The 26616-nt window shown below is 43.0% G+C and overlaps 1 protein-coding gene across 3 annotated transcripts; it reads left to right on the top strand.

Moving 5' to 3' along the window:
- Window positions 1–5190: 5190 nt before the first annotated feature.
- On the top strand, window positions 5191–21606 carry LOC139401857 (somatostatin receptor type 2-like). 3 transcript variants are annotated; one of them, XM_071145844.1, is made up of 3 exons: window positions 5191–5224; window positions 18231–19002; window positions 20159–21606. In XM_071145844.1, the coding sequence occupies exons 2-3, from the start codon at window positions 18292–18294 to the stop codon at window positions 20567–20569; spliced, it is 1122 nt and encodes a 373-aa protein (XP_071001945.1). In that variant the 5' UTR covers window positions 5191–5224; window positions 18231–18291; the 3' UTR covers window positions 20570–21606. The 3 variants fall into 3 exon arrangements, with proteins under 3 accessions (XP_071001945.1, XP_071001946.1, XP_071001944.1); XM_071145845.1 differs by lacking the exon at window positions 5191–5224 and adding an exon at window positions 5244–5631; XM_071145843.1 differs by lacking the exon at window positions 5191–5224 and adding an exon at window positions 5638–6007.
- Window positions 21607–26616: the final 5010 nt, after the last annotated feature.

Genomic DNA, 26616 nt, shown 5'->3' on the forward strand with positions numbered 1-26616 from the left:
AGAGTTTAGTATCGACTCTATGGTCCCCATTGGGCTGCAGCTGTGAATGCTGCATGAAAGGAGAAATGTATAGACTACAGCACTCTAGTACCACAGAGACTTCTTCAAAGCAATGCACATGAGGCACATATATTAACATTTGGTTCAGTAAACACTATTTAGCATACCACATCAGTTGCTTCTAAATGTCCAAATCTGCAACTCTCATTTTCTTTAAAACACTTTGGCTAATGAATATAGCCCTATTTCTTTCAAACATCATCTAGAAGAACCTAGGTGCATCTTAATATTCTAGAATAGCTACCTCTACTTGTCCCCTCTCATTCATCTGTACTGATCTGAAATAATGGGGGCAGGGCATGTCAAAAAAAGAAGTTGACTTAAATGTATTACATTCATAGCTAATTATCTGATGCTCCTGTAGCCAAATATCAACATGTATTGTTTTTAAACACAGGCCTTTATTTTCTGCAAAGTCACACTCATCCCACTGTAAGTGAGCTCATAGCCAACGGCTCAAAGAGAGGTAGGCTATCATCTGATCATAGTGAATCTAAAGGATGGAAATCAGATAGTTAGCTATCTCTGCTGTTCAAAAATATAACTAGTCTTTAACTGTGATTGGAGTTTATTCCGCTGTTGACATCTTCTCTTATGCCTCCTAACAAACTGTAGAATTGAAGCCTTCCCTGTCCCTGACAGTGAGATGACACATGTAACTCAAAAGGGAGCCACTTCTACAATTCCGTTCTATGTCGGTAGCTTCTGCCTGCAGGCGGAGTGCCTCGCATGCTCTCGTGTGGTGGCAGAGAAGAGGGGAGTGGGAATTTTCCAAGTTAGACTAATTAGAATTGAGCTAGTTTGATGGCAGACTCAGTAAGAAGAGAGAGAGAGAATAGACTTAAAGGGAAATAAAAATTTAATAATAGAAAAACACCACCAATCTGAAAGGGCACTTTTCTCATAGGAGGGCGGAAGGGCAGGTGCTGGGCACCCGTAGAACTCTCTCTGTGCCTGAGGAAGACAATATCAGGGCTGACAGGGGATTTACCCCCTTTTCCTTCAAGTCAGAGTACAAAAAGGGAGAAGAGATGAGCAGAGGAAGACATTTTAGACTACTGAGATGCAGTCAGTCAGTGTGTACCTGAGATGCAGTCAGTCAGTGTGTACCAGTGAGAGAGCCTCTGTTCCTATTGAGATGCAGTCAGCCAGTGTGTACCAGTGAGAGAGCCTCTGTTCCTATTGAGATGCAGTCAGTCAGCGTGTACCAGTGAGAGAGCCTCTGTTCCTACAGAGATGCAGTCAGTCAGTGTGTACCAGTGAGAGAGCCTCTGTTCCTATTGAGATGCAGTCAGTCAGTGTGTACCAGTGAGAGAGCCTCTGTTCCTGCAGAGATGCAGTCAGTCAGTGTGTACCAGTGAGAGAGCCTCTGTTCCTATTGAGATGCAGTCAGTCAGTGTGTACCAGTGAGAGAGCCTCTGTTCCTATAGAGATGCAGTCAGTCAGTGTGTACCAGTGAGAGAGCCTCTGTTCCTATTGAGATGCAGTCAGTCAGTGTGTACCAGTGAGAGAGCCTCTGTTCCTACAGAGATGCAGTCAGTCAGTGTGTACATGTGAGACAGAATCTGTGCCTGGATAGATAGGGCACACAACTGATTTTTTTGTTGTTGCTTGCAATGGAAAATGAAAATGAAAATGTTTTATTGGACAAGTCCAGGTCGTCCCCTCCCTGTTTCAGTCCATTTTCTTCCGTTTGGTGCATAATGAACATGACCCAGTACTGGAAGGCCCTTAGTGTGAGTGTAGGGTGTGTTATACAATACCTGGAAGAGACTCAAATAGTTCAATACCACACTGGGTGTGGACCTCAACCTTTCATATGCTGAGTGGAATGTGTCATTAGGAACATCAAACCATACCGCATTTATTAAGCAGCTCCATGGGAGATGAGACAATGCTGACCAGTGTGTCTGTGTGTATTAGTGTGTGTTATGGGTTTTTCCATATCTTCTATTAAGAACAGCACTACTTCATACTGAACACAATGCTTGCGACAAACCAGCACACTCCCCTCTCCTCTCCTCCACTCTCCCCTTTAGAGCAGTTTGTATATTTCTGGATATGAAAGCACTTTCTTCTCATTTTTGGTTCAACAGGGCTCCCAGAAACCACCCTGTTAAGTGGATACTCTGTGGCTACAAGCAAGAGTGGAATATAAACTTTTTAGACACTGAGATTAGTTCCACTTCCTCCTCACCCACAGAGGCTTTTATTGAAGCCCTGAGGAAGCGTTATTACTACCCCGACTCATGTCTCTCTCATCCCCCTTGTTTATGAGAAAGAAGGGAAAGAACAGCAGAATAACATCATATTCACTATTACACACACACACACACACACACACACAGAGGAACCATTATCACTCATACTCTCGTCCATCTCATCCCCGTCTTTTGTAAGAAGGAAGGGAACAGCAGAAAAACGACATATTCCCACTCAGACACTCCTCATCTTGTGATCCAGTGAATACAAAGAGCTCTGCTGTAGGGCCAGATGGCAAAAGTGAAATCAATCAGATCAACATGGTCAGAGAGAGACAGAGGCACCCTATTCCCTGTAGGCCCTGGTCAAAAGGAGTGCACTAAATAGGGAATAAAGTGCCATTTGGGATGCAAAGAGAGTCAGCTTGTTGCCAAGTCATTCAGCAGATGATGCCCTTGTCCTGGCTGACTTACAACCCCACTGAATATCAATCACAACAGGAAACACTATCTCCAAATGTGAAACAGACAGACAATTGGATTTCATTTCAGGTATAAGCTATTTATTTTAAAAGGCAATAAGACAATTCTCCAAGTGATTCAAGTGATTCTGGGCACAGATGTCAATTTTCACATTTCAAAACCACGTTGGTTCAATAAGTGGCAAGAAAAAGTATGTGAACCCTTTGGAATTACCTGGATTTCTGCATAAATTAGTCTGAAAATTTGAACTGATCTTCATCTTAGTCACAACAAACACAGTCTGCTTAAACTAATAACAAAAAAAATATTGTATTTTTCTTGTCTGTATTGAATACATCGTTTAAACATTCACAGTGTAGGTTGGAAAAAGTATGTGAACCCCTAGGCTAATGACTTTTTCAAAAGCTAATTGGAGTCAGGAGTCAGCTAACCTGGAGTCCAATCAATGAGACCAGATTGGAGATGTTGGTTAGAGCTGCCCTGCCCTACAAAAAACAGTAACAAAATGTGAGTTTGCTATTCACAAGAAGCCTTGCCTGATGTGAACCATGCCTCGAACAAAAGAGATCTCAGAAGACCTAAGATTAAGAATTGTTGACTTGCAATAAGCTGGAAAGGGTTACAAAAGTATCTCTAAAAGTCTGTCCACAATAAGACAAATTGTCTATAAATGGAGAAAGTTCAGCACTGTTGCCACTCTCCCTAGGAGTGGCCATCCTGCAAAGATGACTGCAAGAGTACAGCGCAGAATGCTCAATGAGGTTAAGAAGAATCCTTGAGTGTCAGCTAAAGACTAGAAAGAAATCTCTGGAACATGCTAACATCTCTGTTGACAAGTCTACGATACGTTAAACACTAAACACTGCTGTCCAATAAAAACATTCTTGCACATCTGAAGTTCGCAAAAGAGCACCTGGATGTTCCACAGCACTTCTGGCAAAATATTCTGTGGACAGATTAAGCTAAGTTGAGTTGTTTGGAAGGAACACGCGACTCTATGTGTGGAGAAATAAAGGCACAGCACACCAACATCAAAACCTCATCCCAACTGTAAAGTTGAAGTATGCTCTCTCTAATTCTCTCTTTCTTTCTTTCTTTCTCTCGGAGGACCTGAGCCCTAGGACCATGCCTCAGGACTACCTGGCATGATGGCTCCTTGATGTCCCCAGTCCACCTGGCCGTGCTGAATGCAAGGGCTCACATACTTTTCCCACCCTACACTGTGAATGTGTACATGGTGTGTTCACTAAAGACATAAAAATGTATAATTGTTTGTGTGTTATTAGTTTAAGCAGATTGTGTTTGTCTGTTGTTGTGACTAAGATGACGATCAGATCAAATTGTATGACCAATGTATGCAGAAATCCAGGTCATTCCAAAGGGTTCACATACTTTTTCTTGCCACTGTAACTTCATTGAAATTATGTGAAAACAACATGGATTCAATCAGTGTGTGTCAATTAAATGGAAGAAGGAATGGTGGGGATTTCAAGGAAAACAGCCATTTAGAAGTCTGTGGTTATCTAATGTGAATGGTGAGGGGAGAAGAGGCAGGATTCGGTTTGACACACACAGCCATGGCTTTTATCTGCAGTGTCACAGATACAACCCCCCGGGAATGTCCGCTGACTGGCTTACACTCTGTAGGATGGCAAGGATCATGTCCAAAGAGTGCCAGCAGCACGAATGACATAAGTCAGAACGCTACAGCAAGTAAGAACGCTACAGACAGCTATATTGATCCTCTAATACAGGACTAGTAAAGGCGCAGTGCACTACTTTTGTGAGAGAAAAAAATTATCATAATATAGATATTTATATATTCCGATTTTTCAGGGGTCCCGCAGCACCCGCAGCAACCCTACTTCCCGCGGCTATGTGAATAGGGTGCTATTTGGGACTCACTTTGACTCTTCCCCCTGGTCACAAAACATTAGAGGAAAGGACATGGTAGTTTAATCTGTTACACAATAATTATTGTTCCACACAGTTTCATACCAGGGTTCAAATACTATTACAAATATTTTTAACACTTACCTTTTTTGGGGCTTTTTTTCTGCCTTCCAAGAGTTTTGAATTTTGGGGGACTTGTGTCAGGCAAGCTTAATCAAGCCCTAGAGTATTTTAAATGATTTCGAATAGTATTTGAACCCAGGTCAACAACTAACTATGCTCATGGGAGTGCAACAGGTCAGCATGACGGAACAGAACAGTGTTTGCCGATCTTTTTATGCCAAAGATAACGGTTGTCTGTCAGCTGCATGTTGTTTTGTCTTTCTTTGCGATTGGAAGCTGTCGATGAACCGAAGGGTAAACGCAACTGTGTGAAGAACTTGGTTCTCGTCCACTCAAAGCTATGTGTGACGCTGGCTGGTATGGTGTCTAATGTCCCCTCCTCTACCCCACTGGTTGGCTACTTTCACAATCCAGTTCGAATGAACAGTATGTTTGTCATAGGCTGCACAGCAAAAATACAAGAGGTATCTGGCATAATTTAGCTCTAATAATTATGCTAACATAACGACTATCATTTTCAATACATTTGGTCAATATATTACTTGATGATATATACGCCTATAATCAATAAATCATGACATTTCCAATAATTATGTTTAATCTCACAACTCAAATGAAGACCGGAGGTAAACAAGGCTTCAGCTCACTAACCACCTTCATCTTTTCGTAGTGTGCTGGCTCAGTCCTAACGTAATAGCCTGGTGACAACGAGGTTACTGCATGCTTTTATTTTATTAAATGGGAGGAAACGGAGAAGGAACGGGGAAATAATGGACCAGTAACTCCATCTGTGTTTCGGGCTGGAGAACAGTAGCAAGCAGCAGCAACAGCCCTGTACGAGGTGTCTACCCGGTGCGTGTCATTACAAGCTGTGAGTAGCTAATACAAGCTGCGCGCGCTCCGCATCTCCACTCTACCCGGCCCTTTTCACTCAAGGCATTCTCTGTGCGCACCTTACCATGTAGCCAGACGCACAGAGTCGTGACACATACATTTATTCATTTTCTTGCGTAGACAAATTTTCAATGATCTCGATCTTTTTTATAACTTATTTCAGCATGATGGCAAATTATCAAAGGTTGTTTATTTTGAAAGGTGAATTCAAATGGCAGAGCTGACAAACCTCGTTTCGGCTGAACGTATTGGAGAGGTGTTTGAGAATGTTTCATGGTGGGAAATGAAGACCCATTGAACTCAGATAAACGGAATAAAGTTTTACGTTGGATTATATTTAATCGATTTTAAAGGTAAGGAAAATATAGAAATGTGTCATTATCTAAAAGCAATGTTATATCGGGTCTTACAATTTTCCAACTGACATTTTCTGTCAATTTAGGTGTATGAAAAAATTATCTAGTCTATAATTCTGTATGTATTGTCACATTCATAGACTGTGTGATTTATGACACTATTTTATCAGATAACTGTCATTGGATTAACTCTTTCATGTTGCGCGTATTTCAATTTTGATGGTTCCAATCCCTGACCACTCTCTGTGATCACATCGGAAACGTGGATTTGAATGTTCTGATCATCGGCTCAACAGGGTCTGTTGCTGCAAGAACAAACAGATGAGTAGCTCCTTATCGTCTACTCCAGATTTCCCACACAGCCCTTTAAATCACTGCGCTAAACGTTGGTGACAGAGTCACTGTGTGCCTGAAAAGACAGAGCGGAGTAAGGTGGCAGAACAAGATGGCAAGCTATCAGGTGCATCGTGCCAGTGCTCTACAGTGCGTTGAGTTAGAATGCGACATAAGGGGCGGCAGGTAGCCTAGTGGTTAGAGGTTTGGGCCAGTAACCAGCAGGTAGCCTAGTGGTTAGAGGTTTGGGCCAGTAACCAGCAGGTAGCCTAGTGGTTAGAGGTTTGGGCCAGTAACCAGCAGGTAGCCTAGTGGTTAGAGGTTTGGGCCAGTAACCAGCAGGTAGCCTAGTGGTTAGAGGTTTGGGCCAGTAACCAGCAGGTAGCCTAGTGGTTAGAGGTAGCCTAGTGGGAGCGTTGGGCCAGTAACCAGCAGGTAGCCTAGTGGTTAGAGGTTTGGGCCAGTAACCAGCAGGTAGCCTAGTGGTTAGAGGTTTGGGCCAGTAACCAGCAGGTAGCCTAGTGGTTAGAGGTTTGGGCCAGTAACCAGCAGGTAGCCTAGTGGTTAGAGGTTTGGGCCAGTAACCAGCAGGTAGCCTAGTGGTTAGAGGTTTGGGCCAGTAACCAGAACCAGCAGGTAGCCTAGTGGTTAGAGGTTTGGGCCAGTAACCAGCAGGTAGCCTAGTGGTTAGAGGTTTGGGCCAGTAACCAGCAGGTAGCCTAGTGGTTAGAGGTTTGGGCCAGTAACCAGCAGGTAGCCTAGTGGTTAGAGGTTTGGGCCAGTAACCAGCAGGTAGCCTAGTGGTTAGAGGTTTGGGCCAGTAACCAGCAGGTAGCCTAGTGGTTAGAGGTTTGGGCCAGTAACCAGCAGGTAGCCTAGTGGTTAGAGGTTTGGGCCAGTAACCAGCAGGTAGCCTAGTGGTTAGAGGTTTGGGCCAGTAACTGAAAGGTTGCTAGATCAAATCCCCTGAGCTGACAAGGTAAAGATCTGTCGTTCTGCCCATAAACAAGGCAGTTTACCCGCTGTTCCTAGGCCGTCATTGTAAATAAGAATTTGTTCTTAACTGATTTGCCAAATTAAATAAAGGTAATATTACATGTATAATAATAATAATAAGAATAACATGTAAGGATCCAGTGCTTCAAAAGACAGAGCAGAGTAAACTGTCAGAACAAGGTAGAAATCTGTCAGGTAGTGCCTGAACAGCACTCATGTGGTCCATTCTAAACCAAAGCAATGTAAAGCGTTGACCCAGCCAGTGAAGAGAAAGTGGTGTAAACTGGCAGACAATCTATCAGGTGCCTGAACAGAGATCTATTATATTATATTCTAAACCAAAGCAATATAAAGCATTGAGCCTGAAGAGATTAGAGATTACAGGAGTAATGTTTCGGAACAAGATTTCAATCTATCAGGTGCAGGTTCAGCCCACACATTCTATTTTATTATATTCTAAATCAATACACTGTAAAGCATTAAGACAGCCTTGGTTTATGCGAGCTGACCCAGAACGCCTTGGAGCAAGAGCCTATCCTGCTTCTGTAGCGTGAGGCAGCTTGAGTAACCTCATGGACAGGACGCTAGTCTATGCTAGTCTAGGCTGGGCCTTAACCGAAATCTCATACCTCCTTATCTCCTTAATGCTGAGTGCCAAGCAGAGACGTATCAGGTCACAGTTTTACAGTCCTTGGCAGTGTGTGAATTACAGGGGGGGGGGGGGGGGGGGGGGGGGCTCTGCCCCCTGAATGAGACATGAGCTCCCCTGAATGCAACAAGGGTCAAACTTTGGGGGGGGGACGACTCTAATTTATGGGTCCAGTCCACTAGCGAACTATCAACATTGTTTTGACTGGGCCCCTCACAGTTTTCCACACCAATGAGCTCGGGACCGACAGACAGCGACAGTATTTGCATCCCGTATTTCAGCCTCTTTTTCTATCAGGTGCCAATCAGCCCACATGCTGTCTATTCTATTGAGGCAGTGCCTGAGAAGACAGAGGGAAGTAATCTGGCAGAACAATGAACCAGGTTTCTAAACAACCCACAGGAGCTCTTCTAGTCTATTCTTCTCTATATTCTATTCTATTTCATTTTATTCTATTTCATTATGTATTTCAATTCTACCACTAGGCTTAGATCCAGACTACTGAGACTGAACCACTTGTTGACGAATTGCTCAATGTTGCATTCAATACATACTGTACAGTGCATCTATTCATAGTTCAGGAGCCAACGTCAACCCACCAACTTCATTTCAACAAGTCCAAAATGTACATCTAAACATGGAGCAAACATGTTGCATCATGCATCTGAAATGGCACCCTATTTCCTATGGGTCTTGGTCAAAAGTGGTGCACTATGTAGGTAATAGGGTCCCATTCGGGATGCAGGATATAACAGGGAATTACACTGAGTGTACAAAACATTAGGAACACCGTGCTAATATTGAGTTGCACCCCCCTTTGCCCTCAGAACAGCCTCAATTTGGTGGGGCATTCTTTGAGGTGTTGAAAGCATTCCACCCGAATGCTGGCCCATGCTGACTCCAATGCTTCCCACAGTTGTGTCAGTTGAGTGTGAAAAAACGAGCAGTATTGCAGTTCTTGACACAGGCTTAAAAATCCTTCTTTAACCTGTCCCCTCCCCTTCATCTACACTGATTGAAGTGGATTTAACATGTGACATCAATAAGGGATCATAGCTTTTACCTGGCTTCACCTGGTCAGTCGATGTCATGGAAAGAGCAGCTGTTCCTAATGTTTTGTACAAATCAAAAAATGTTTATTTGTCACATACACATATCTAGCAGATGTTATTGCAAGTGTAGCGAAATGCTTCAGTGTATAGTAGTGTTGTGAATTTAATGCATTGATAGCAACCGTTTCAGTTGTTGGGCTACTCTCTTTGTCTCTGGCACAGTAAGTGACGAGCTAGCTTTTCAATAAACAAAATAATGAGGATTTCTATCAGCCTAATCGAGGTTTTCTTACAAGGCTGGATTTCTTCTAATGCGACTGTCGCTTTACGTATAATGCTTCAGGGATAATGCTTTATGTATAATGCTTTATGTATAATGCTTCAGGTATAATGCTTTAGGTATAATGCTTTATGTATAATGCTTCAGGTATAATGCTTTAGGGATAATGCTTTTGGTATAGTGCTTTAGGGATAATGCTTTAGGGATAATGCTTTAGGTATAATGCTTTAGGTATAATGCTTTAGGGATAATGCTTTAGGTATGATGCTTTAGGGATAATGCTTTATGTATAATGCTTTAGGTATAATGCTTTAGGTATACTGTTTTAGGGATAATGCTTTCGGTATAATGCTTTAGGGATAATGCTCTAAGTATAATGCTTTAGGTATAATGCTTTAGGGATAATGCTTTATGTATAATGCTTTAGGGGTAATGCTTTAGGTATAATGCTTTAGGTATAATGCTTTAGGGATAATGCTTTAGGGATAATGCCGTATGTATAATGCTGTAGGGATAATGCTGTAGGGATAATGTTTTAGGTATACTGCTTTATGTATAATGCTTTAGGGATAATGCTTTAGGTATAATGCTTTAGGTATAATGCTGTATGTATAATGCTTTAGGTATAATGCTTTAGGGATAATGCTTTAGGGATAATGCTTCAGGCATAATGTTTTAGGGATAATGCTTTAGGGATAATGCTTTAGGTATAATGCTTTAGGTATAATGCCGGGAGCCACTTGTGGATTTGACAGCTCTAATGTAATTCCACCTCTGACACTGCCAAACAACTGCTATGTGGGTGTCAGCTAGCGTGGACCTGATAGAATGGAGCCCACGGGCTGCGCCCCAAATGCCACTCTATGGGCAGTGGACACCCTATGGGCAGTGGACACCCTATGGGCAGTGGACACTATGGGCCCTGGTCAAAGTAGTGCAGCACAAAGGGAGGGAATAGGGTTCTATTTGGGACGAACACATGGACACGTGGCCCAGGCAATGTCATCATCTGTTTTACTGTTTTGTTTTCAACATCCCAAATACCCCTCCCTCGTATCTGGTGTTGCTTATTTAACACAACAATACCCATATCTCAGACGCCTCCGAGGCAGCTTTCACTGTACAGGAGGTGCAATGACAAATTGGCATAATGAAACATGTTATGATGTTGATATTATCTCAGGTTGGCAGGGGGCATCCTTCCCACTACGTGCTGACACCGAACTGCACTCTAATTTGACTCTGTCACGGCTCACTGATTTTGGTGCCGCAGTCCTTCCTTTCTTTCAATTACATAGGCGGGAATCATTTACATACTAATTTGCATTCATTCCCACCCCCTAATAAATACACATTTTCTATAACAGTGTAGAGGAGTAACCTTTGGGTTGTTATTTACTGAGGGAAGACTATAGTCTAGTATCAAGTGAAGGACAAGCAGTTCTCAGGAAGGGGGCTGTGACTGGAGAGTTGACTGTATGACTTCCCTATGCTATGTGTGTGTGTGTGTGTGTGTGTGTGTGTGTGTGTGTGTGTGTGTGTGTGTGTGTGTGTGTGTGTATACGTACGTGTATGTGTGTCTGTGTCCATGCATACGTGTGTGTGTGCCAATGACTGGAACGAACTGCAAAAATCTCTGAAGCTGGAGACTCTTACCTCCCTCACTAGCTTTAAGAATCAGCTCTCAGAGCAGCTCACAGATCACTGCACATAGCTCATCTGTAAATAGGCCATCCAATCTACTTCCTCCCCATACTGTATTTGTTTATTTATCTTGCTCCTTTGCTCCCCAGTATCACTGCTTGCACACTCATCTTCTGCACATCCTACCATTCCAGTGTTTAATTGCTATATTGTATTTACTTCGTCACCATGGCCTATTTATTGCCTTATCTCTCTTAACCTACATCATTTACACATGCTGTATATAGATTTTTCTATTATTGACTGTATGTTTGTTTATTCCATGTGTAACTCTGTGTTGTTGTTTGTGTCGAACTGCTTTGCTTTATCTTGGCCAGGTCGCAGTTGTAAATGAGAACTTGTTCTCAACTGGCCTACCTGGTTAAATAAATGTGAAATAAAAAACATAAATAAAAATGTGCGTGTGTGTGTGTGTGTGTGTGTGTGTGTGTGTGTGTGTGTGTTGCAGTGAGCTAGACTAGCAGACATGACAACATAAATGAACTGTAACCCTGTACTCAGACTTGTGATAAAAGGCAGAACTGAAGCTGTTCCATTTTGTAATTAAAAGGAGAGAGAATTCCAAGGGAAGCTCTCCATACACACCAGGGCCCTACTGTTGCAACTTTTAATCTGCTGTGTGATTTTACTTGATAAGGGCCTTTAAGGCTGAATGGTAAAAGAGGTACCCAACATGCTGTGAAACCAATGACTGAGTGCATAAACAGCTGGGCCCTCCTACAGAGATGTCATGACTCAAGTCCCTTACTAATGCTTTTGTGTGGGCAGTGATGGCCCAATTCAATATATTTCAACGTATTCTCTGTGAAACAATGAATTGTACAGTGCCTTCGGGAAAGTAATCAAACCCCTTGACTTTTATTGTTACAAAGTGGGATTCAATGGATTAAATTGTCATTTATTGTCAATTATCTACAAAAGATACTCTGTAATGTCAAAGTGGAAGAACAATTCCAACATTTGTAAAAAAAATATATATATACAGTGCCTTGCGAAAGTATTCGGCCCCCTTGAACTTTGCGACCTTCTGCCACATTTCAGGCTTCAAACATAAAGATATACAACTGTATTTTTTTGTGAAGAATCAACAACAAGTGGGACACAATCATGAAGTGGAACGACATTTATTGGATATTTCAAACTTTTTTAACAAATCAAAAACTGAAAAATTGGGCGTGCAAAATTATTCAGCCCCTTTACTTTCAGTGCAGCAAACTCTCTCCAGAAGTTCAGTGAGGATCTCTGAATGATCCAATGTTGACCTAAATGACTAATGATGATAAATACAATCCACCTGTGTGTAATCAAGTCTCCGTATAAATGCACCTGCACTGTGATAGTCTCAGAGGTCCGTTAAAAGCGCAGAGAGCATCATGAAGAACAAGGAACACACCAGGCAGGTCCGAGATACTGTTGTGAAGAAGTTTAAAGCCGGATTTGGATACAAAAAGATTTCCCAAGCTTTAAACATCCCAAGGAGCACTGTGCAAGCGATAATATTGAAATGGAAGGAGTATCAGACCACTGCAAATCTACCAAGACCTGGCCGTCCCTCTAAACTTTCAGCTCATACAAGGAGAAGACTGATCAGAGATGCAGCCAAGAGGCCCATGATCACTCTGGATGAACTGCAGAGATCTACAGCTGAGGTGGGAGACTCTGTCCATAGGACAACAATCAGTCGTGTATTGCACAAATCTGGCCTTTATGGAAGAGTGGCAAGAAGAAAGCCATTTCTTAAAGATATCCATAAAAAGTGTTGTTTAAAGTTTGCCACAAGCCACCTGGGAGACACACCAAACATGTGGAAGAAGGTGCTCTGGTCAGATGAAACCAAAATTGAACTTTTTGGCAACAATGCAAAACGTTATGTTTGGTGTAAAAGCAACACAGCTGAACACACCATCCCCACTGTCAAACATGGTGGTGGCAGCATCATGGTTTGGGCCTGCTTTTCTTCAGCAGGGACAGGGAAGATGGTTAAAATTGATGGGAAGATGGATGGAGCCAAATACAGGACCATTCTGGAAGAAAACCTGATGGAGTCTGCAAAAGACCTGAGACTGGGACGGAGATTTGTCTTCCAACAAGACAATGATCCAAAACATAAAGCAAAATCTACAATGGAATGGTTCAAAAATAAACATATCCAGGTGTTAGAATGGCCAAGTCAAAGTCCAGACCTGAATCCAATCGAGAATCTGTGGAAAGAACTGAAAACTGCTGTTCACAAATGCTCTCCATCCAACCTCACTGAGCTCGAGCTGTTTTGCAAGGAGGAATGGGAAAAAAAAGTCTCTCAATGTGCAAAACTGATAGAGACATACCCCAAGCGACTTACAGCTGTAATCGCAGCAAAAGGTGGCGCTACAAAGTATTAACTGAATAATTTTGCACGCCCAATTTTTCAGTTTTTGATTTGTTAAAAAAGTTTGAAATATCCAATAAATGTCGTTCCACTTCATGATTGTGTCCCACTTGTTGTTGATTCTTCACAAAAAAATACAGTTTTATATCTTTATGTTTGAAGCCTGAAATGTGGCAAAAGGTCGCAAAGTTCAAGGGGGCCGAATACTTTCACAAGGCACTGTATATATATATATATATATATATATATAAAATAATACAGTAATATATATATCTTGATTAGATAAGTATTAAACCACCTGAGTCAATACATGTTAGAATTACCTCTGGAAGGAATTGCAGCTGTGAGTCTTTCTGGGTAAGTCTCTAAGAGCTTTGCACACCTGGATTGTTCAACATTTGCACATTATTCTTTTTTAAATTCTTCAAGTTCTGTGAAGTTGGTAGTTGATCCTTGCTAGACAGCCATTTCCAAGTATTGCCATAGATTTTCAAGCCAATTCAAGTCTAAACTGTAACTAGACCACCGCAGTGTATATTTGGCCTGTAGGTTTTCCACTAGAATTTTGCCTGTGCTTAGCTCTATTCTGTTTATTTTTATCCTAAAAAAACTCCCTAGTCCTTGCCGATGACAAGCATACCCATTACATGATGCAGCCACCACCATGCTTGAAAATATGAAGTGATGCTCAGTGATGTGTTATGTTGGTAAATACAATGTTGTTGATCCATCCTCAGTTTTCTCCTATCACAGCCATTAAACTCTGTAACTGTTTTAAAGTCACGATTGGCCTCATGGTGAAATCCCTGAGCGGTTTCTTCCTCTCTGGCAACAGAGTTAGGATGGACGCCTGTATCTTTGTAGTGACTGGGTGTATAGATGCACCCTCCAAAGTGTAATTCATGACGTCACCATGCTCAAAGGGATATTCAATGCTTGCTTTTTTGCCATAACAAACGGGTTGAATACTTATTGACTCAAGACATTTGAGCTTTCATTTGTAAAAAGAAACCTACATTTAATCCATTTTATATTCAGGCTGTAACACAAGAAAATGTGGAAAAAGTCAAAGGGTTTGAATACTTTCTGAAGGCACTGTATATTTTATCCCAAATGGGATCCAAATCAGGGGACATGTGCCCTCGGTTAATGGGCTTTAATGGAGCATGATGCCTATGCATTCGTGGACAGGATATAGGTCTATCCCCATCAATCTTCGAAGATCATGGGGCTTACCCAGTACTGATTACCACAGGCTGACTGTAGACAGAGGCTGCAGCTGAACCAGCCAACCAAGAGTCTCTCTCTCAACAGACACCTCCAGGGCCAGGGTCCTCATTTATGATGTTATGTAAATTTCACACTCAATTTCTGCATATGCCATTTCTGAAAAGTCTGTGCACTTACAATAATATTGAGATGTATAAACGTGGCACAAGCCATACATTGCATGTTTCCCGTTATATATCAGGCCTGTCATAAAACTGTGTGCGCCTGAACGAGCATTAAAACTCTGCCTGGAAGACGCCTCCATTCACCTTTTATAGTGACAATAACGTCCTGTATAATGTGGACCTATTGCCATTTGGCCACTGCATGCAAATGACAAATTGTTGTTCAATATTTAGTTTATCAACAGATTATTGGGTTTATACTGTATGTCCAGCCTTGGTATGCGATGCAATCTCAACCACACTGCACACTGCCCTAACCCATCTGGACAAGAGGAATACCTATGTGAGAATGCTGTTCATCGACTACAGCTCGGCATTCAACACCATAGTACCCTCCAAGCTCGTCATCAAGCTCGAGACCCTGGGTCTCGACCCCGCCCTGTGCAACTGGGTACTGGACTTCCTGACGGGCCGCCCCCAGGTGGTGAGGGTAGGCAACAACATCTCCTCCCCGCTGATCCTCAACACTGGGGCCCCACAAGGGTGCGTTCTGAGCCCTCTCCTGTACTCCCTGTTCACCCACGACTGCGTGGCCACGCACGCCTCCAACTCAATCATCAAGTTTGCGGACGACACAACAGTGGTAGGCTTGATTACCAACAACGACGAGACGGCCTACAGGGAGGAGGTGAGGGCCCTCGGAGTGTGGTGTCAGGAAAATAACCTCACACTCAACGTCAACAAAACTAAGGAGATGATTGTGGACTTCAGGAAACAGCAGAGGGAACACCCCCCTATCCACATCGATGGAACAGTAGTGGAGAGGGTAGCAAGTTTTAAGTTCCTCGGCATACACATCACAGACAAACTGAATTGGTCCACTCACACAGACAGCATCGTGAAGAAGGCGCAGCAGCGCCTCTTCAACCTCAGGAGGCTGAAGAAATTCGGCTTGTCACCAAAAGCACTCACTAACTTCTACAGATGCACAATCGAGAGCATCCTGGCGGGCTGTATCACCGCCTGGTATGGCAACTGCACCGCCCTCAACCGTAAGGCTCTCCAGAGGGTAGTGAGGTCTGCACAACGCATCACCGGGGGCAAACTACCTGCCCTCCAGGACACCTACACCACCCGATGTCACAGGAAGGCCATAAAGATCATCAAGGACATCAACCACCCGAGCCACTGCCTGTTCACCCCGCTATCATCCAGAAGGCGAGGTCAGTACAGGTGCATCAAAGCTGGGACCGAGAGACTGAAAAACAGCTTCTATCTCAAGGCCATCAGACTGTTAAACAGCCACCACTAACACTGAGTGGCTGCTGCCAACACACTGACACTGACTCAACTCCAGCCACTTTAATAATGGGAATTGATGGGAAATTATGTAAATATATCACTAGCCACTTTAAACAATGCTACCTTATATAAATGTTACTTACCCTACATTATTCATCTCATATGCATACGTATATACTGTACTCTATATCATCGACGGTATCCTTATGTAATACATGTATCACTAGCCACTTTATACTATGCCACTTTGTTTACATACTCATCTCATTTGTACATACTGTACTCGATACCATCTACTGTATCTTGCCTATGCTGCTCTGTACCATCACTCATTCATATATCCTTATGTACATATTCTTTATCCCCTTACACTGTGTACAAGACAGTAGTTTTGGAATTGTTAGTTAGATACTTGTTATTACTGCATTGTCGGAACTAGAAGCACAAGCATTTCGCTACACTCGCATTAACATCTGCTAACCATGTGTATGTGACAAATAAAATTGGATTTGATTTGATTTGATTTGGTATAGGCTCTGAGATTAAATAGGTAATGATGTCGCGCTCCTATTGCACGTCAATACTGTAGCCTGCCCATACTGTCAACGATTATTTATGTATGCAGGGCTTACAAATGAGGCCCCAGGAACCAATGGTCTGAAGTGTGATTGTAACACAGGTTACGCAGTGGTTACCAAGTTACATAAGGACATTAGTAAATACATACCCAATGCATTGGAGGTAGGGGAGAGCAAGCTGCCCTGTGTGCCAGACCTGGGTTCAAATAGTATGTGTTCTTTGAGTGTTTGATTGAGTCTGTCTGGAGTGCCAGAGGTGTGGGGTTTACAGTTCTGGGACTATTTCATTGGTTCCATTACGCCAGGCAAGCTCAATCAAGCCCAGGTAAAGTATTTGAAATAATTTCAAATAGTATTTAAACCAGGTCAGCCTGCCTGTGTGGTTTCAAAAGCCATCTCATCTCTTCCTGGTTTGAGACAGGTTATTATTACAGTAGTCTGTGATGAGCATAGTTTTATTGCAACAGCACAAGCGTGGCACACTCATTAACATCCTAATCAATTAAGTCAACAGCATGTGCCGTCCTCGGAGCTGAGGGGGGCAGAATTACCTGCATTGTCTGGAAAGACAATCACTTTTAGTTATGCTACAGTCTACACTTAAGCATTTGTAGACAGTCATAATAGTCTTCATATTGTTATACTCAGTGGTGTAAAGTACTCAAGTAAAACTACTTTAAAGTACTACTTAAGTAGTTCTTTAAGGTATCTGTACTTGACTATTTATATTTTTGACTACTTTTACTTAACTACATTCCTAAAGAAAATAATGTACTTTTTACTCCATGAAACCCAAATATACTCATTGCATTTTGAATGCTTAGCAGGACAGAACAATTCCCACACTCATCAAAAGAACATCCCTGGTCATCCCTACTGCCCCTGATCTGGCAGACTCACTAAACACACATGCTTTGTTTGTAAATGATGTCTGTCTTGGAGTGTGACCCTGGTTATCCAGAAAAAAAAGAAAATTATGCATGTTTAATAATATAAGGAATTTGAAATAACTTGTACTTTTAAGTATATTTGAGCAATTACATTTACTCTTCCTACGTAAGTATATTTATAACCAAATACTTTTAGACTTTAACTCAAGTAATATTTCATTGGGTGACTTTCACTTGAGTCATTTTCTATCAAGGAATCTTTACTTTTACTCAAGTATGACAATTGGATACTTTTCCCACCTCTAGTCATTGCTAATATAATAAGCTAATATTATCAAACGTGTTTAAGCCGAGCTTGGACAAAAAGGGTGCTAAACAGAGGGACTTGGAAATCCAAAACAATTTACCCCAAGTAACCTCAACTTAGAAAAACAAGAACTGCAATGTTCTTTGAGGTTCATTAGGGACAAAAGAAAGTAAGATTGTTTCTAATGAAAATCTGAGGGGGGAGGGGAACAGAGAGTAAACGTACATTTATATTTCGTAACTGTGTGCTGCTATATTTTGTGAGGCCTTTCAAAAATGTTTGTTCCCTAGAGAAAGAGACTGAGAGACAGAGCCAGAGAGAGTGCGAGAGGCCACATTGATTCTGTTATTTTCTTCCATCCACGCAGGTGGGATGTCATAGTCCGAGTTCCTTGGATATCTGAGAGACATTGAGGAACCAGTGCCACCATGGACTCCTGGGTGTTCCCCTCCTCGCTCCCCAACCTAACCGAAGAACCCCTGATGTACGACAGCTTTATTCTGGGCAACGAGTCAACGGAACCCAATGGTACCTATGCGGGCGACAACACGTTCAACCAGACCAGCACCATGGTCATCACCTTCCTCTACTTCCTGGTGTGTGGTATCGGTCTCTGTGGCAACGCCCTTGTGATCTACGTCATCCTGCGCTACGCCAAGATGAAGACGGTCACAAATATTTACATCATGAATTTGGCAGTCGCAGATGTTCTGTTCATGTTGGGGTTACCGTTCATCGCCATTCAGCTGGCGCTGGTCCACTGGCCGTTCGGTGCGGTGCTGTGCCGCGTGGTCATGACCGTGGACTCACTCAACCAGTTCACCTCCATCTTCTGCCTTATGGTCATGAGCATCGACCGCTACCTGGCCGTTGTGCACCCCATCCGGTCCACCAAGTGGCGCAAGCCACGTATGGCCAAGACCATCAACCTGGCGGTGTGGGGGGTGTCACTCCTGGTCAACCTGCCTATCATAATCTACAGCGGTTTAATCACCAAGCACAACAGTTGCTTCTGTACCATCGTGTGGCCGGAGCCTGAGGAGGCCTACTACACCGCCTTCATGTTCTACACCTTCGTCCTGGGTTTCTTCCTCCCGCTAATGGTCATCTGCCTGTGTTACCTTCTCATCATCATCAAGGTCAGTCTCATGGTCATCTGCCTGTGTTACCTTCTCATCATCATCATCAAGGTCAGTCTCATGGTCATCTGCCTGTGTTACCTTCTCATCATCATCAAGGTCAGTCTCATGGTCATCTGCCTGTGTTCATCTGCCTGTGTTACCTTCTCATCATCATCAAGGTCAGTCTCATGGTCACCTGCCTGTGTTACCTTCTCATCATCATCAAGGTCAGTCTCATGGTCTGCCTGTGTTACCTTCTCATCATCATCAAGGTCAGTCTCATGGTCATCTGCCTGTGTCATCATCAAGGTCAGTCTCATGGTCATCTGCCTGTGTTACCTTCTCATCATCATCAAGGTCAGTCTCATGGTCATCTGCCTGTGTTACCTTCTCATCATCATCAAGGTCAGTCTCATGGTCACCTGCCTGTGTTACCTTCTCATCATCATCAAGGTCAGTCTCATGGTCACCTGCCTGTGTTACCTTCTCATCATCATCATCAAGGTCAGTCTCATGGTCATCTGCCTGTGTTACCTTCTCATCATCATCAAGGTCAGTCTCATGGTCATCTGCCTGTGTTACCTTCTCATCATCATCATCAAGGTCAGTCTCATGGTCACCTGCCTGTGTTACCTTCTCATCATCATCAAGGTCAGTCTCATGGTCACCTGCCTGTGTTACCTTCTCATCATCATCAAGGTCAGTCTCATGGTCACCTGCCTGTGTTACCTCACCATCATCATTAAGGTCGTACTTGTTTTACATTGTTCTGCCACCACTACGGTGTCCATATTAGGACATAATCAGTGTCACCTCCTGAGACCAAGGCGGACCTACATAGATGAGACTGACTACTGCCATGACTACTGCCGTCTTTCTATACTTCTATTTTCATTTCATCCTGACTAAATTGTTGTGACCTATCTATCGTATGTTGTAATGGTAGCACAGTATGTCTACTTTAATCTATCCTTTTCTTCTTTTGTTTTTGCCTGTGCGGTGAAGTGCCTTGAAATGTAGCTATATTTACCTATATTTTAAAGTGGGCTATACAGATAAAATCTATAATTAATACTACTATTAAAGTGAAGTCCTCAGGGATCTGTGTCAGGTCTTCTAATATTAATGTTTTTTTTAAAGATGGCTATACAAATAAAATCTATAATTTTTTTAGGTGAAGTCGTCAGGGATCCGTGTTGGGTCCACTAAGAGGAAGCGCTCGGAGAGGAAGGTGACCCGTATGGTGTCCATCGTGGTTGCCGTGTTCGTCTTCTGCTGGCTGCCCTTCTATGTCTTCAATGTGACGTCGGTGACAGGAACCATCTCCACCACGCCCTTCCTGAGAAGCACCTTTGCCTTCGTGGTGGTCCTGGGTTACGCTAACTCGTGTGCCAACCCCATCCTTTACGCGTTCCTGTCGGAGAACTTCAAGAAGAGCTTCCAGAACGTTCTGTGTCGGAAGAAGGTGGGCGGGCTGGATGTGATTGAGCGCAGCGACAGCAAGCAGGACAAGTCGCGCATGATGAATGACCCCACGGAGACTCAAAGCACGCTGCTCAATGGAGACCTGCAGACCAGCATTTGATGCTTGTTAATTCTAATGCATCCCTTATGTGCGATCTATACAGACATCTTTGATTTCACATCAACTCTCCCTCAACCTCACAAGCTCACCACACACAAACAATTAAACTAACAAAACGCACACGCACACACACACAGAGAGAGAAACAAACACACAGGTGTTTCTGCAGGTGGAATCGGTCATCCTGACCTGTTATCATGCCCTATGAACAGCTCACATAGGGAGAGTGATTGTAGTTGATCTCATGGTGTGATATTTTGTAAGCATTTTCTTCTCCCTGTGGACGAGATTAAAAAAATGCCAAAGGAACTAAGCCCTCATGGTGTCTGCTCCTCAACGGCTGTTATCATGTTCTTTATGTCTCATATCTCTGTTTACCAACTCTCTCTTTACTTTCTTAAAAGACATACAATGACATGACATTGGGTTTTCCTGGTCGTAAAACCCATACATTGTGAAATCTTCATAAAGGAGAGAATACAAACTGTAGTTGTGACTGCTCTCCGGTGTTTGGGTGGAAAGCTGAAGATGTGTACTGAGTGTATTGACGCTGGTGGACAGTGACAGGATCATGTGAGGACCAGAACAGGGTTGTGTTCATTAGGCCCCAAACGGAAGAAAAGGGACTGAAACCGGGAAGTGCTACCTGAAATGGTCTAATAAGAAAGATGCGTTTTCCGCTGCAGAGCACTTTGACATGTCCCAGACTGTTACCTACGGTTACTGATTGACAGCAGACGAGACTTAACCATGGAGAACAAGGATTCCCTGCACAGATGTTTACACTAGCAGGGTGAACCACCACCTCAATCAGTCTTTGTCACATTGTCCTGTAGCCAAGATAAATAGCAGACTAGGACGTAGGAAGTATGCCAAAGTGAGACTAGGACTATAGCAGACTCACTGTGTGCATATTGTCTGTTTACAAAGATTGTGTCCAAAATGGTGGGCAGAATGTGGAATTAGTAACATGCCTCTATTCTTAGATACTGTATTACTTAATACAACAGTGAGCAGCAGGCCACATCACCTCGGGATCACTACACCAAGGTGAGTAGAGATACTGGGACTACTTTGAAATGACATAAAAACACATGATATCCCACATTGTTAATTTGCTGGCACAAGTCCTGCTGAGACTTATACTGTCCAAATATGGACTCCGTAAAGTCGGTTTAACATTATGGTTGACCTTAGTGGGTTTTTTTAACCTCAGAAAGACATATTTGCTGTGGACAAATATTCATCAGTGAGTCATGGACCTACAGCGCACAGCTGAACAGAGTTACAGAGTTGGAATCACATGACCTAATGATGACTGTATGAAGTCCCCCGATAACTATGAATGCACCCTTACTATGTAATTGAACAGTTTCTCTCTCTGTGTGTGTGTGAGAGAGTGAGTGTACACGTGTGTGTGTGTGTGTGTGTGTGTGTGTGTGTACTGTACACAGTGTTTTATTTGATACAGCATTCAGTCCAAGGCCATGATTAGTAGAAGTGTAGAATGAGTAGATATTGTACCCAATATGGGTACCAGGTGACCTCACCAGAAAAAACTCAGGGCCCAAATTATAATTCTAGCCCAGAGTGTTTCTTGGTCGGGTTATTATTATTATAGCCCAGTGTTTCTTGGTCAGGTCACATGACCAGTAAGGGTGCAGAGTCCTACTACAGAGATGAATGCTGACATTTTGTTATATTGACGGTATTAGCATGGCATCGACCAAGGCTAATCACTAACCAAACTGCTGCTAGACTGTATAGACTCCAATGTGTGCTGTATTTGTCAAGTCAACATTGTCATGTCGTGGTTGAGAATCATTTAATTCATTTTTCGTTCAAGCTGAATAGAACTGTTTGATAGTTTAGATAGCGAAGACAATGCATTTTTCAATCCTATTGTCCAGTCCTATTTGAAACCATCCCTTGTCACGTTTCACCTCATTCATAAATTGTTGCTATTGCTGTTATGTTGCAGTTACAGAATAATGTCCAGGAAAGACCAGTCTTTGCTTCAGCAGGTATTAAATACTGTAGTGGTCTTCTTTGCTGTAAATTAAGCAGTGCTAATCTGTTTCTCCATCAAGCATCATTTCTTCAAAGCCCAAAGAACAAATCCACAGTCTGATCAGTTACAATTCAAAATGGCAGTCGTCAGAAACACTGCAGGTCATGCTACAAACACCGATAAATCTCTATCGCATCGTGGATTCATTATTTGAAACAGTTACCTTTAGTTTGGCAGCTGTTTGACCTGCATCTGACCCACATTTTATAGCTGGTCTTCAGGCTTGCCGAGTCATGTTGTGTTTGAGATGCTGAGCTCATCACAGGCTACCCAGGCCTAGGGCAGGACAATCACCCACATACCCCTACTATTTCTGAGAGGTCAAGTCTACTCATCCCAGGCCACCCATGCAGGCCCAGGGCAGGACAATCACCAACCTATCCCACACTGCCTGACAGGTCAGCTCTGGCACACTGGCATATGGAGCATTACCACTGGGCACACACTAGTTCAATCAACATTGTTTCCACGTCATTTCAACGTGGAATAGACGTTGAATTGACCTCCGTTCCCAGTGTGCCCTCGCTTTGGGAAGTCAGAGGTCACGCTGAGGCCTCCAGTCTGAGCGATGTGAATTTGAGAAGGGCTAGAAAACATTGTACCCCTATGGGGTTGCAGCAGTGTTCATTCTACTCCCCATCATCATCACTCCCTAAATCTCACAGTTATAACCTGTGGATGGATCTATGCCTATATGGTAGTGTGTACTATACTGTAGATCTAGCTAGAACAGTCAGTACAAAGCCTTCTCCTCTTACATAAAGGTTCACCTGACCCAAAGTGCCATTGTCTCCAGGTGCCATTGTCTCCAGGTGCCATTGACGCCATTCCATTTGTTCTGTTCCAACCATGATTATGAGCCGTTCTCCCCTCAGCAGCCTCCTATGATACAATAGTTTATATTGGATTTGTCTTTACATTTTGAATACCATCACATATTATTTGCAATTGACAGAGCAGTGGTTCCCAATACTGTTACGTGTGAAGGAGAGCTCAGGCTCCATAATCTGGCTTCAACCTCCATTGAGTGGCCGCTGTATCTTTGCTTCGTGAAAAACATTTTCAGAGCTTTTTTGACTAATAAAAAATCTGACCATGGCCTTTTTTTTTATTTTACATTTCTCATGCTTATTAGACTTCATTTGAGATTACAATATTACATGCTGTTGTTCGTTTACAACCTGCAGTGGGTAATATGTTAGGATAGCAGCACATTTTCATCCAACCATGGCACCCTGGCTTGGCTACATTGTCTGTAGACCTTACAGAATGGGGACCATGACTACACATCCTACAAGTGCTGATGTAAATTGATATGTTATTAGCTATACAAAGTTTCAGGCTGTTGTAGAACCGTTGCAAATAGCTAGCCAACATGGTTATTGTGATATAAAGGGCAACTCTATAGCCTCCATTCACCATGTGTCCATTACTCCTATTATTCTCAGTAGATAGAAGTTGCTGGCTGCTATGGATGATGATGGTTGATTATCTTACGGTGACCACACTAGGACATGCCCCTGTCCGCACTAGGACATGCCCCTGTCCGCACTAGGACATGCCCCTGTCCGCACTAGGACATGCCCGTCCACACTAGGACATGCCCCTGTGCACACAAGGACATGCCCCTGTCCACACTAGGACATTCCCCTGTCCACACTAGGACATGCTCCTGTCCACACTAGGACATGCCCCTGTCCACACTAGGACATGCTCCTATCCACTCCACTCTTCTCAACTAGAGTCTGTTGTTGAATGGTTTAATTTGTTTGCCTCTGTACAAGGAATTAGTATTGCTCAGGGGCATTCTCTCTCTCCGATTCCATTCTGCCATTATGTAATGTTTTTGTACAAAATATATATTTAGCATTGTTAATATTATTGCTGTTCCTTAGAAATATTGTTCCTTTGTTTGCTCATAAAAATATTGCAGTTGCATGTGTGCGTGTGCTTCTTCATGAAAAGCTCGAGAGTTGATCTCCTTACCACATTGTCCATCACAATGATGTACACAGTAAGCCTAAATCCTGACTTTAATAAGTGTAAGAGATTCGAGAATTGATTAATAATCTCAAAATACAATAACAGAATACATTTAGTCATGTCACATCCCTATCAGGGCCCAAGAGCATTCAGTGAAACACTGCCTCTCTGTGGTGAAAATACACTACTACATGAAACAGTGACTGGATTCTCCATGGTGTCTTTTCCTACTCAAGCCTGTGATTTCTGAATCGACAGTGGAGGCTGCTGAGGTGAGGACGGCTCATAATAAATGGCCGGAACGGAGCAAATGGAATAGCATCATACACATTGAAATCATGTGTTTGATGTGACACCATTCCACTGATTCCGCCCCAGTCATTACCATGAGCCGGTCCTCCCCCCAGCAGACATAACCAGATAATTCCATACCGTACCAAGGCCTGTACTCCTGTCTTCCATCATCTAATAATGATAGGGAAACAGTAACTACTGGAAAGTCTAGGGGCGGTTTCCTTCACACACTTGTCTTGGACTAAAACAACAACTCAATGGACAATGTACACAAAAGTAATCCATCAAGTGACTTTAGTTCCACACCAGTCCATTCAGTATCATGCAATGCAGGAGCACAGCAAACAACCATCTCTCTCATCCCCACATGGCATCCTGAAGTCCTGAACCAAAGATTGTAGGTTAGCAACAGCCTTCCTCCAAACTAAAATTGCCCCAGTAGCACTGACAGTATAGCTAGCTACAGCAGTAGAAGTGCAGTCAAATCTCTACTCTTGCAATATGCAGTCTATAGACATACATTAAAAGGATTCCCGGGCAAGGTGAATGGTGTCCCATTTATTACTATAGAACTATTGTAGTCATGTTGTACTATACCTGTGAGACCACATAGAGCAGCCTCAGCCAATCACCACCCAAACAGTGAAAACCTCACCTAAATACAGTCGTGGCCAAAAGTTTGAGAATGACACAAATATTAATTTTCACAAAGTCTGCTGCCTCAGCTTGTATGATGGCAATTTGCATATCCTCCAGAATGTTATGAAGTGTGATCAGATGAATTGCAAAGTCCCTCTTTGTCATGCAAATTAACTGAATCCCCTAAAACCATTTCCACTGCATTTCAGTCCTGCCACAAAAGGACCTGCTGACATCATGTCAGTGATTCTCTCGTTAACACAGGTGTGAGAATTGACGAGGACAAGGCTGGAGATCACTCTGCTGATTGAGTTCGAATAACAGAATGGAAGCTTCAAAAGGAGGGTGGTGCTTGGAATCATTGTTCTTCCTGTCAACCATGGTTTCCTGCAAGGAAACACGTGCCGTCGTCATTTCTTTGCACAAAAAGGGCTTCACAGGCGATATTGCCGATATTGCTGCCAGTAAGATTGCACCTAAATCAACCATTTATCGGATCATCAAGAACTTCAAGGAGAGCGGTTCAATTGTTGTGAAGGCGGCTTCAGGGCGCCCAAGGAAGTCCAGCAAATGTCAGGACCATCTCCTAAAGTTGATTCAGCTGTGGGATAGGGGCACCACCAGTACAGAGCTTGCTCAGGAGTGGCAGCAGGCAGGTGTGAGTGCATCTGCATGCACAGTGAGGAGAAGACTTTTGGAGGATGGCCTGGTGTCAAGAAGGGCAGCAAAGAAGCCACTTCTCTCCAGGAAAAACATCAGGGACAGACTGATATTCTGCAAAAGGTACAGGGATTGGACTGCTGAGGACTGGGCTAAAGTCATTTTCTCTGATGAATCCCCTTCACGATTGTTTGGGGCATCTGGAAAAAAGCTTGTCCGGAGAAGACAAGGTGAGCGCTACCATCAGTCCTGTGTCATGCCAACAGTAAAGCATGCTGAGACCATTCATGTGTGGGGTTGCTTCTCAGCCAAGGGAGTGGGCTCACTCACAATTTTGCCTAAGAACACAGCCATGAATAAAGAATGGTACCAACACATCCTCCGAGAGCAACTTCTCCCA

The sequence above is a fragment of the Oncorhynchus clarkii genome, unplaced genomic scaffold, assembly GCF_045791955.1.
Source record: "Oncorhynchus clarkii lewisi isolate Uvic-CL-2024 unplaced genomic scaffold, UVic_Ocla_1.0 unplaced_contig_335_pilon_pilon, whole genome shotgun sequence".
Taxonomy (NCBI): Eukaryota; Metazoa; Chordata; class Actinopteri; order Salmoniformes; family Salmonidae; genus Oncorhynchus; species Oncorhynchus clarkii.

What these genes read in the sequence shown, in the direction of transcription:
- LOC139401857 (XM_071145844.1), top strand. Translation starts at nt 18,292, where the DNA reads ATGGACTCCTGGGTGTTCCCCTCCTCGCTCCCCAACCTAACCGAAGAA. An exon ending in ACCTTCTCATCATCATCAAG is followed by an intron (nt 19,003 to 20,158) that starts GTCAGTCTCATG and finishes TAATTTTTTTAG; the next exon opens with GTGAAGTCGTCAGGGATCCG.